The 12,097-nt window shown below is 58.2% G+C and overlaps 1 protein-coding gene across 1 annotated transcript in view; it reads left to right on the forward strand.

Annotated features, from left to right (window-relative positions):
• The first annotated feature begins 6,003 nt into the window (after positions 1 to 6,003).
• The window catches only part of NKAIN1 (sodium/potassium transporting ATPase interacting 1), a 34,630-nt gene continuing 28,536 nt past the window's right edge, over positions 6,004 to 12,097 (forward strand). The window contains exon 1 of the mRNA XM_074161835.1: positions 6,004 to 6,057. Coding sequence (XP_074017936.1) covers positions 6,004 to 6,057 — 54 coding nt within the window. The remainder of the gene's footprint in view (positions 6,058 to 12,097) is intronic.

Genomic DNA, 12,097 nt, shown 5'->3' on the forward strand with positions numbered 1-12,097 from the left:
AAACATACAGATATATGTGCACACATGCATGCACACACATGCACAAACATGTGCACACAGGTGCAACCGTGCACATACATATGCACACACGCATGCACACATGCACAGCTACATGCACACAGGTGCAAACGTGCACACATACGTGCACGCACACACGTAGAGGCACACATACACCCACGTCCCCAGGGACAGTGCCGGGGCCAGCTCTGCCACCGTGCCGTGGGGACAGGGCGCTGCCCCGCGCTGGGCATCACCCGGGGGGATCTGGGGCCGGTTTCCCCCGGGGTTCCCGGCTGCATCCGGGCCAGTGCGGGCCCCTCTTGGCTCCCGTCCCGCGTCGGAGCCGTGCCAGCTCCGGGGCATGGCAGCAGCAAAGCGTCACAGGCATAATCCCAGCGCAGAGAAAATTGTTTTCTTAAACAGGTTTATTCCTCGGAGGGAGGTATCTGCTTGAGAGATTTCCACTATAAATTAAATCTGTCCCAGGATCCAGATAAACGGGCTCTGGGCAACGGAGCTGCTCTGGCGGGGGCTGCTGCCCGGCCTTTCGGCGGGGACGGGGGGGCTGGCGGTGACCCCCTGTCCTGCATGGCTGTCCCTACCCCTGTCCCCATCCCGCTCCTTGATCCCTGGGCAACACCAGCATCGGCAAGTGATCCCAGCCAGAGTCAGCTGTGGTACCCAGAGCACCCAGGTCACATCCTGCACTGGGTGCTGGTCACCACCCCACACTGGGGACACCGGGGACGTCCTGGCTCGGCCACCCTGGCCCTGTCACCCCCTGTAACTACCTCCTTGTGCTTCCTCCAGCGCTTTTCCCACCTTTCCCCACCGCTGCTCGGAGGCTTCTAATGAATTTTGATAGTTACAATACGCGGGTGATAATTTCTGAAAGAATGGAAAACAATTATTTGCTCTGTTGGGGGATTAGATGATATTTAGTCTCTATTTAATGGAAAACTAATTAAATTACATGAGCAAGTGAATAGAAATTTTTTGTTAATTACGAATTTTGCGAGCTACAAAGGCTAAATGATGATGGATTCTGTAATCTGCCGCGCTTTTCGCCAGACGCCAAGATAAGATGACAAGTGAGGAAGAATGGCGTGAATGCATTTTAATTTCTCTATCGATTCGATAGCAGCCGCTGAACAGCGATCCATTAAGGGTGATCCGCAGGCGCTGACGTTGATTGGCAGCCGGGTGGCTAATTACGTTAAAATCGGGGAAAGGTTGGTTAAATAGATGTGTGTTTATTGCTGGAGGTGGTTGGGGAAGTCGCTTTGCTTTGGTTTGCACCATCGTGGCACTTCCCTTGGTCCCTGCAGGGCCAGGGGGGCGGAGGATGCTCTGCCTGGGGTGACAGGAGGCGTCCCTCGGGGCCCTGTGTCACTGGGGTTAGTGGCTGTTCCCAGGCGGAGCGAGGAGGGATGGGTTCAGGGCCAAGGCTGGGTGCAGGCTGGTGTCTGGCACCCCCAGCATGAGCTGAATGCCCAGATTCGGGCACCTCATCATAGAGACCATCCCTTACCCCAGGCTGGGCGTCCCTGAGCCCAGGGATGAGGTGTCCTTGACCCCAGGGATGGAGCATCCCTGGACCCAGGGTTGGGGTGTCCTTGCCTCCAGGACTGGGACATCCATGATCCCAGTGCCAGAGCATCTCCGGACCCAGAGATGGAACATCCCTGACCCCAGGGTTGGGGCATCGCTGGGAAGAGTATCCTTGACCCCAAGGCTGGAGCATCCCTGACCCTAGATTTGGGGCATCCCTGGGCAGAGCATCCCTGACCCCAGGGATGGACCACCCTTGACCCCAGAGCTGGAGCATCCATGACCCAAAGGATGGAGCATCCCTGGCCTCAGGGCTGGAGTATCCTTGACACGAAGGCTGGAGCATCCCTGACCCCAGAGCCGGAGCACCCCTGACCCTGGGACCGGGATGTCCCTGTCCCCAGGCTGCTCCATCCCAGCTCAGCGCAGAGGAGCCGTGTCCGTCCCCAGCCTGGCTGCCCCATCACAAGGTGCTGGGCTCTACCTCGTCACCTTCTCCCTCCTGCTCCCAGGGCTGCTCTGCCGCTCATTAATTAGGGGCTCATTAACATGAATTCCAAAGACCTTCGGCCATCGAGCAGCAAAGGTGTGTGTATCCTGGCTCTTCAGCCAAAATCCAGCCACTGGAAGGATTTAGCCCAAACCAAGTGTGAAGCCCATCCCTGTTAAGGGGAATTACCCAACGGACTTAATTACACGCGACCTGTGCCGATGATGTGCATGTATTTACCCCGCACTGATTTACATAATGCATCAGAATAAATACCTTTTCCCCGTCACCATAACCCAGATAGATGGGGCCCTTTCAAAGATTTCTTTGCCAATAAACATGCCAAAAATCATCATTTTGTCTTGTTCTGACAACTCAGTGTCATTAATTACTGCCCGAGTGGGTGAAAGATGCTCCTGAGCCCCCTTGGGGCTTGTCTCGGCAGCAACTCCCGTCCCCGCCGGCCTCTCCCGGGACATCCCCGCGCTGAGATTCGGTGCTTTGGTATAAATTCACCCCCAAAATTCACACTCCGACTCATGGCCAAGCCCAGACAACGGTTTTAGCCCAAAAGAAAGGAAAAAAATTCAACCCCAAGAGTTCAGGAGAAGAAGAGGAAAAAAAAAAACCAACCCCAATGCCAGGGCTTGGGGCTGCAAACCTGTCATGTCCCTGGGGGGTTTCTATTAATCTAAAACCCCTTTTTTTTTCCTGATTTTGCCTTTTTTAAGGCAGAAAACAGCATTCCCAACCCAGCTTGCCCTGTAGCAGCTTCACACCTGGTTCTTCCCCCAAATAACTATTTGCTGGTTGCTCTGGGAGCATTGCTGATGCTTATCCCAGGGGGAAATATATTTTAATATATTTTATTTTTTTCGCTCCATTTGGAAATATTGAGTAATTCTGGTGCTGGATACAAGTGTCCAAAGTCCTGGTGTCCCGGCGGGTACCCAGCTCTTCCCAGGGCATCCCTGCCTGCGGCTGGGGAAGGGGAGCAGGAACTGCCAGTGGTGTCATTTCTTTCTGCTCCAGAGTTTTTTTAAGGAGAAAAAAAAAATAAATAAATAAAAAAGCAGTCCCTGTGTCAGTTTTCTTGAGAAAAAAATAGACATTTTGGGGTAAAAATATCAGTTTAGTGAAAAAAAAAATAATTCATGTGTTCTGTTTATAGCCCTGGCAGAGAGCTCTCTCTCTGGCACACAGATCGACACATTTTTTTTTACTTAAGACACCCCTTTTTGGCAGAAGGAGATGGTTTTGTGTACCCAGGGAAGCGATCCCACCTGGCTCCTCCTGCGTTGGGGATAGAGAGCTTGGATGGGCCGGATTCATGGAATTATCCACGGATCCCCATGAATAAATAATGTGCCCTCAATTTAACTTCCTCCTAATATTTCCGCCATAATTTTGGTCATCTGGGTTTTTTTCTTGCAAAAGAAAAATAAAAGCCCAGGGTTGGGGGGTCTGGAGGGCGGCGGGTTACTAGCGCAGGGAAAGACAAAACGTTGGGCTCCTTTCCCACCCTCTCACAAATGAAGTTATCTCCTCGCCTTCGAAGGCAGAGCCTTGACATGCTATATTGACCTTTTTTAATCTAAAATTGATTCCTCGTGAAGCTCCACCTGGTCGAGAGCCAGGCAGGATCTCGGTGCCATTGTATCGGTTTCCGTGATTTTACATGAGGGAGTTTTGCCTTTCTCTGGGATTTTTTGGAGCTGATGGGGAGGGCTGAGCTGGATGGATTTGCCCGGCCATTGCCAACAAGGTGCTACGGGGCAGCTGGATCCTTATCTATTTTTTGACCCATGGGGTGAAACCAGTCCCTCTGTTCCAGGTTTCTGCTGTGCTTAAATCCAAGAGGAGCCTACAGGCTCAATCCTGGAGATGGGGCTGGTTCCCCCCCGCCCTTCTGCCCCAGATAACCCTTGGGAGCCTGGAACACCTGGCAGGAGTGTGATGGCACCTCTCTCAGGCTCTTGGTGAGGACCTGAAGAGGATGAAACCAGGAGCACTGGGGGTGATAGAGTCAAGCCTGCAGTGGGGGTGTCACAGGGGAGGAAGGTCCATGGGTGGGATCCTCAGCAACCTGCACAGTGAGGCATGGGTGAGACTGAGACGTGGGACACTGAGACAGCTGGAATAAACACAGATGTCCCCACGTTTCAAACACCTTCTGAGGCAATCTGGGTTCAACCACCTCTCCCAGGACCCCTGGTAAGAGCATCACTTGGTGAACCCCCTGCATTTTTGTGCCATGGTTTTTGCATTCATGGAAGCCAAGTGTTTTCTGCAAACCCCTGTCCTTCAGCCATGCGTGGGCCTCCCAAAACACTCCTGGGAGCACAGAAAGCGCTGGGAGGGAGAGAAATTCCCACCAGGGAGGATGAAGGAAAAGCTCCAGGTGTGGGAGGTGCTGTAGGCTGGTCCCAGCAGCGCACAGGGATGTGGCATCCCTCAAAGGCTTGGATGGGCCAGGTTAGACCACGGCCAGCCTGACAGTTGCACAAAAAGCATCTGTGAGGTCGCAGCCCCTCGGACCCTGTGCAGAGCTGCTCCAATACCTAACAGTGTGTGGGGCTGGCTTAGGAGATGCTTCCGTATAAAAATCAGGGTTGAGGATTAAGAAATCACGGAACTGAAAAGCAGTGAACTGTTCCCAAGTCTTTCTGCTGGGTGGCTCTTCAGGAGGTTTCTAAAGCAGTGGAAAAGCAGCATCCCGGTTATTCCTTGGCAGATGTGCACTCTGTGATCCCCCTGAAGGTGTGCTGTGAAAAAAGAACAAAGGCGAGCCGTCTCGGTGGCAGTTTGGGGCCATACCCTGCCAGCTCTCCCTGCACCCACCTCCTTGCCCAGACCTGCTGGATTTGAGCCTTTGAGCCCCCTGGGAGCAGAGACCCACGGCCGGGTGGCTGGGTGCTGTCTTGCCTCTGGCCGGCAGCCGCTCCCGGCGCTGGAGCCGTATGTGCCGGGCTGCGGAGCCAGACTCTGCAGGGGAATCGCGGGGACTTTCCTCCCAGGGCTGAGCCATCTGTCCTCCCTGCAAGCCCAGCTGCTGCCCTGGCAGGGCCACCCCAGGGATCCCCCAAAGGAGGTGGCTGCCGGGTCCCTGTGCCGCGGGTCCATGCACCAGCCAAGGGCCGCAGGGCCGGGGGAAGGGCAGCAACTCACCAGCCCTTTATACATTTGCAAATCGCCGGGATTTAACCCGGCCCCACCTGCCTCCGGAGGGGGAGGAAAAATAAAATAATCTGCGATTAAAAAGACAAATACAACAACGAAAGGCGGGAGCGACCGGGAGCCGCGCCTGCCGCCGGCTGCGGCGAAGGGGCCGCGCTGCCCGGCGCCCCCCGGAAGCCGCCAAGGGCTCGGCGCGGCGCGGCGTGCCCGGCCTCGCCTCCCCCCCGCCCGGCCGCGCCGCCCGCCGGGCCCCGCCGGGAGCGCGTCTCGCCTTGTTCCGGCGGCCGCGGCCCGCCCTGCCCGGCGCGCCCCCGACCCCACCCGCCGCCTCCTCCCCGCCCGCCCCCGGGGCGCGGAGCGCGGCTGTGCGGGAGAGACAATAGAGGGGCCGGGCGGGCTCCGCGCAAACCTGCGCGCCCCGGGGATGGATGGCGAGGTGTGCGCGGCCCCGGGGTCCCTGCACCGGGGGATGGGGCTGTAACGGGCTCGGGGGGGGGAGCGGGGCTGGGTTGGGGGGTGGGGGGTGGAAGGCGGAGAAGGGGGGCGATGCCCCTTTCTGAGCCCAGCCCGCCTCTGTGCTAACCTGGCAGGATGCGGGAGACGGCAGGGCTGCTGTGAAGAAAGTACCGGGGCTGGCCGGAGGCTGGAGAGCGGGACATGTTGCTGGTGCCCCCCTGATGCTCCCCGGGTGGCGGCTCTGCTGGAGAAGGGGAGGCTGGTGAGGAGCTGGAGGACGGCGACGCGAGGCCACGGTGGGGGAAATCCGAGGCTCCGGCTGGGAAACCATGGGGAGATGCAATGGGAGATGTACGCTGGTCGGATTCTGCTGCCTGCAGCTGGTAAGGCGAGGGGCCGTCTGCGCTCATCAGCATGCCGGGTTGTGCTTTGTGCGAAATGTTGGCTGTCACCGCTACCCACTCCATCTCGGCGGTGACCTTGCTGTGGGACCGGCTTGGGGGATGCTTCACGGCCACCTTCCCCCACTCCCTCCCCCCCCTCTCCCCCCCCCAAAAAAAAAAAAAAGAAAAATTAATAATCAAGGAGGAAGGAAATGCCACCCTTGTCCCCTGCCTCAGCCCAGCGCTGCCTGGAGTTGCGGCTGGGGAGATGGATGCCAAGCAGTTCCCTGTGCTGTCAGCGCCTGGGGATGCGTCTCCAGCAGGTGTGAGCTTTGTTCCCAACTGCAATCTCTTCCCTCCGACTTCGCTCCCGCCGGCGGTTTCTCCCATCCCGGTGAGTCCAAGGGTGTTTCTTGGGGTGCTGGTCCCCCGAGTCGGGGCAAGAGGGAAACTTGGAGCCGCTGCCAGCACTTTGTAAACTCTCCTGCTTTGGAGCGGGACCCGTCTGCCCGCGGCCGGGGGACGCCGGGATGTTGGAGCAGAGAGAAGGGAGAGGTTTAATTTTAATGGGATTGTCGGTCTTCGTAATAATTAGGTGCCGTGCTTGTCACCGCCCGTGAATCAATCTTCATCAGGCTGCTGACAGAGGGGCAGGCGAAGGGAGCGTGTGGGATATTCGGGGGGTTTTCTGCTAAAACCAGTGCCAACGAGATTGCGATTAATTATCCTGACCGGGTGGTTCGTTAACAGAGAATCAGCATCTCACAACTTGCCCCCGCAGCCATGCTGGGGCTTGTCAGGGCGAGGAAAATGAGGGGGGGCTGCTGAAATGCGTTGGGGGGGTCCGTGATGTCCCCAGGGATCGGGGTGGGTGTTGGGCTGGCTGGAGGCAGCGATGGAAACGGGCTCCGGATCCGTTCTGGAGATGATGGTGGCATCCTGCTGACAGGCACTTTCTTCCTGGCGCTGCTCTTGTTCATTCTCCATCCTTCGGAAGGCAGCGAGCGGGGAGGGGTCCGATAGAGGGGGGGACACCCAGCTTCCCTGTGGGGACAGGAGAAGCTTCCAAGCCCATCCTTGACCCCAGGGAGCGTAGCTGCAGTGGGCTCATCTCCAGGCTGAAGTCCTGCCGTTCCCAGCGGGAATGGCCTCTCGTGTCCTCAGCTGTCCCCCCGCTTCGGTCTGTAAGATCTTGCTCTGCGCTTCGCTCGCCTTCCTCCTTCTTCAGGATAAATCCGACGGGTGTTTTCCGGGTGCGCGGGAGTTTCCTGCCTTTCGGTCACTTTTTATTGTACCGATCAGCTCCCAAAGAGGTTTGTTGGCGTTTATTCCCTGAGATATCCCGGATCAGAGAGATTTTAATCTATTTATTTTAGGGGAAGAACTGAATCGGTGTGAGCTCCTGGGTTGGGAAAGCAGCTCCCACTCGCACCCGGGGAAACTTTGTGCTGCAGATTGGGGTCAGGCTTTCCTCCCCACCCCTCGCCTCCGTGTCCTGGTGCTGCTGGCATCCCCAAAGGCTCAGCTCAGAAATTGTCCCTTACTGGTGGCCTTTCCAGCCCAGGCTCACCCTGTACCCCAGCTCATCCCCTCCCAAGCGTGCGGGATGCTCTCCCAAGCCTTCCTGGCTCCAGAGGCAGCAGCTTCCATCCTGCCAGCCGTGGGGAGATGCCACCCCCCAGCACCCCATCCCACAGCAGTAGCACCCACCCACCCACCCCATGGGTGACACTGGGTGCCCTGCCCAAGGTCGGAGGGGTCTGGGTGCCCACGAGGTGTCCCCTCGGGTGACGGAGGCCAATATTCATCCCTGAGGTGGCATGGCTGGGGCGGGTGGAGGTGATGCCATGCTTTGGGAGGGGACAATGGGGACCGGGGAAAATGCCTGACCCCAGCTCCTCTCCTCCTCTTCGGCTGCTCTGTGCCACTCCCGACATGGGGTCAGCACCGCAGGGCTCGTGTCACCCCATCGAGGTAGCCCTGACGCCTGTCCTGGGCCCTCTGCGCTATGGGTGGGACAGCCGGGCTCCCAGTGCCCCCAGCCACTGGGGCCGGGGTTGAACTGGCGTGTGCTGGGGCTGCCGGGAAGCTGTGCCCCATTGCTGTGGGGTCAGCTTGTGCCAACAGCGGGATGACCCAGGGAGCACACTGGCTTGCTGAACTTCCAAATCACTAGCCAGCCCGTGCCTCAGTTTCCCTTAAACGAAGCAGGGGGGGAGAGGCTCAGCCCACCCCAGGGTGATGCCACCATCTCCGGCTGGTCCTCACTGCTGGGCCACCTTCCCACAGGCACCTTCCTGCGGCTCCCCAGGTGCCACTGTCGCCCTGTGGGCACTGTCTCATGTCCCTGTTGGTTTCCCCAATATTTGCAACCTGGTCCCCAGGGGATGCGCCCCTGGTCCCTTGTCCCCCCAGGACACGGGGGATGCTCATGGTGGCAGAGGATGCTCCAGGGCTGCAGGGTGCTGGGGTGCTGCTGGCACCCACTGGGCCTGAGATTCCTGTGCGGGGTCCCCCAGGCTGGGGTGGGAGAAGGCAGCACGTCCTGCCTGGTGCAGGCAGAGCCCTCCCTGCCTGCTCCACCCCGCGCAGCCCAGACCTCAGGGCAGCCGCTGCACCTGAACCAGTTTGGGAAACTGGTTTTTGGGCCACGTCACGGCAGGGAGCCAGGGCAGCTGCTTCGGAGCATCCAGATATCCTACACGCTCCCTCTCCAGCACTCAGCGAGGCGATGCTGTAAGCGCTGGGTGTCTCCGTTCCCAGGGCACAAGGAGCACCTGCCAGATTTTGCATCCATTTGTGTTTTTTCTCTGGAAAAACCCCAGGGATTTGCTTCCCAGACCCACACCAACCCTGCCCCACCTTGAGAGGGGCTGCCAGGAGATATTTATGCTGATGAGGTGGGATGAAATCAAAACTCTAGAGTTTTTGCTGGTCCTCCCCATCATCTGGGAGACTGAATAACTGGCTGACGGGGGTTCGTGGTGGGGAGATCCCATTCTCTGGGGATGGGGTGTTGTCCTTGGGAGGATTTATCTTTTCTTTACGCAAAGATGAGAGCTGCTGAGGTGGTTGGATGGAAAATGAACTCGGAGGTGATGCTGCCCCGCTCGCCAGCACAGGCACAGGGGTGTGAGAGCCACAAGCCGTGACTCTTGTTAACTCTGAAGCCTAATGGTGTCGGATGCAGATCAGGACAGTGGCGCTGCTGCGAGGGGGTGTACCTGACCTCGGAGGCAGCGATACGGGGTATCGGGGTGCGGACTGATGGAAGCTGAGGTCTGGCTGGATCCAGCCAGCTGCTGTCACACACCCCTTGGCCGTCCCGCTCTGTGCCCTGGGGCCGTGTTCAAGTGCTGGTGCAGGGCAGCTTGATCGAGCTCCTTCTCCATCCCAAAGTGGTGACCCCATTGCCTCCCCCTGTGGCGTGGGGCTCACGGGGGGGTGGGATGCAGCTCCAGGCCCCGAGCTGAGTGGGGACAGGAGATGCTCAGCACTCCCACCTCTGCCTGGCGGAGCTCAGCATCGCTCCGATCCAGGGTTTCATTTCTTTCTTTGTTTCTCTCTTTCTCCTTTAATTGGCTGGAAAAGCAAAGCTCAGTTGGCACCTCCCGCCTGGCAGAGCCTGCTGGGCTGGTGATGTGCGGTGCTGATGGTGTGCGGTGCCGTGCCACGCTGTGCCACGCTGTACCGGCACAGGCATCCTTCCTCCCCCAGCCTCCTGGGGTCGGGGTGCAGGGAGAGAGACCACGTCTCCATCCCACCCTGCCTGCCTGAACCGTGGGGTTTGCACGGGGCACCGAGAGCCTCCAGGTTGTGACTCCCCCCATCACCGAGCCTGGAGAAAGAGCTAACAAGGTCAGCTTAACGAAGGATGGGCAAAGGGAGAGGATGGTCCCATCCCCTGCATCCCTCAACCACCCACCAGCCCTCTGTGACATCCCCGTCCCCAGTGGGACCCCGCTGCACTCTGGGGAGTGTCATTGCCCTGCTGTCCCCTGCTGTCCCCATCACCCCTCCTTCCCCATTTGCCCATTTTTGGCCACCAACCCTCCGGCTCTGGCAAGCGTCAGCCATCTCCAACATCTGCCGGCATCTTTTGTCCTCACGCAGTTCCCATCGTGCCCGATCCCTGGCGTGGGGACGGCACCAGGACAGCGGGGCCAGAGCTGCCCCCGGCCACCTTCCCCCCACCAGGGAAGGGGGATAGGAGCCTGGGCTGAACTCTGGATGGGGGTTTTCAATTACACAATTAAATGCACAATTAGGTATAATTACCAGCGCTCAGAAGGCGCGACTGTTCATAATAGGCATGTAATCTACTGCAGTCACTGTTTATACTGCTCCACTCCGCTCCCTAATGATTATGGAAAGCTTTCACATTTGCATGGTTGCCATGGAAATGGGGGGCTGGCGGCGGCATGGGGGCTGGAGCCCCTCGTTTCCCTGCACCCTGTCTCGGTGGGACAGGACCCGAGGGGTGCGGTGCTGCCTCCGCGCCCAGGGGTGCTGCGGGGTGGTGGGTGCTGGTGTGGAGGGATGGGGATGCTCCGGGGATGGGCAGCGCCGAGGACCCAGAGGCAACCCCGAGGTGGGAATCGCCTGTGCCAGAGGCTTGAAAAACCCCACCCCACCTTGTCACCTCCCTGGGTGACCACCCCAAGAGTCACAGGAGGGACCACACGTGTGGGTGGCCACAGAGAAGCATCCCAGCCCGGCCAGAGCTCCGCCTGGACGTGAATCCTCCGGTGCATCCGCATTATTCACAGGCAGAGCTTTGCTTGACAGGCCGCTATAAAGGTTTATGGGCGCACGTTTGGGAAGGCAGAGCGTTACAGCTCGCAATTAAAACCGCGATTAAAGTGCAGTACGTCTAAATTTGCAGGACCAGCTAATGTGCACCCAGGAGTATTAACGAGACTGGTTGAAGATCTCTCTAAACCATTCACGCCGGTTCGCAACAGAGGTGGAAGTGATGGGGACCGGAAAATAAATGTCTCAGAGGGTTGGGTTGTAGAGAAAATAAAGAGGATGAGGCAGAAAACAGCCTGGCCCGACACCGAAGCCGCGAGAGCACGGGAAGGAGAGGTTGATGCACGATGTGATCAGCAAAGCCTAAAAGCCAGTGGCCTAATTGATGTCTGGGAAAATGAGCCTTGTCCAGCCCGACTTGATCTTGTTTGTTATTGAGCTCACAAGTTTGGCTGCTGAAAGGGACTGAGCTGCCACCATAGTGTTTTAGATGCCGATAAGCAATTTGATTTAATCCCAGGTGGCTTTCTGTTAGGGAAAAAATTAGCGCTATAAAAAATCAATGATGCTCGTTTCGGTAATAGAAAGAGAGAAGAGAAGGAATAAAATCGTGGCCGGAGAGCACGTGCGGAGCCGGGGGACGGTGGCGAGCGTTGCCTGGCACGGGGCGAGTCGGGGACGGGCTCCCGGATCGATGAACGTCTCGGCCGAGCTGCTCGCGGCTTTGTTTGTTTTCAGACTCTGAGCCCCGGGGGACGCTCTCCCCCAGCCCGTAGGCTCTGATGGCTCCCACCACATTTTCCCCCTGCAATGGACCTGTCGGCTCCTCTTCCCCCGGATTCTCCGGAGAGAAGGCATGGGGAGGACCTGGAGGGGCTGAATAATGGAGCAGGGAGAAAGATGCAGGGCTCAATCGGTTCAAAACGCATCCTGGAGAAATTCAGTTCCTGATGGGAAACCCACATCCCTTGTGGGACTCAGACCTGGCGCTGAGCCCCTGGCACCGATCCTGCTTCACCCAAACACGTGGATACGGAGGCGGGTTACAGCTGTTGGGAAGATGCTGGGTGCAGGCACCGGGGTACCAGCATCCTCCCACCCTTGTGCCGATGCTCTGGGGCTGGAAAAAGGGTTTTGTAACCCGGCAGCCGTTGCACATCACCCTGGGGAGCAGGGTCCTGCCAGCATCACCTCCCTCCATGGGACTGGGGACCCCTTGGGATGCTGCAGCCGTCGCTGGGTACTGAGGCTCAGGGTATATCCTTATGGAATGGGGAGAAAACCTCCA

The sequence above is a fragment of the Numenius arquata genome, chromosome 21, assembly GCF_964106895.1.
Source record: "Numenius arquata chromosome 21, bNumArq3.hap1.1, whole genome shotgun sequence".
NCBI classification, from domain to species: Eukaryota; Metazoa; Chordata; class Aves; order Charadriiformes; family Scolopacidae; genus Numenius; species Numenius arquata.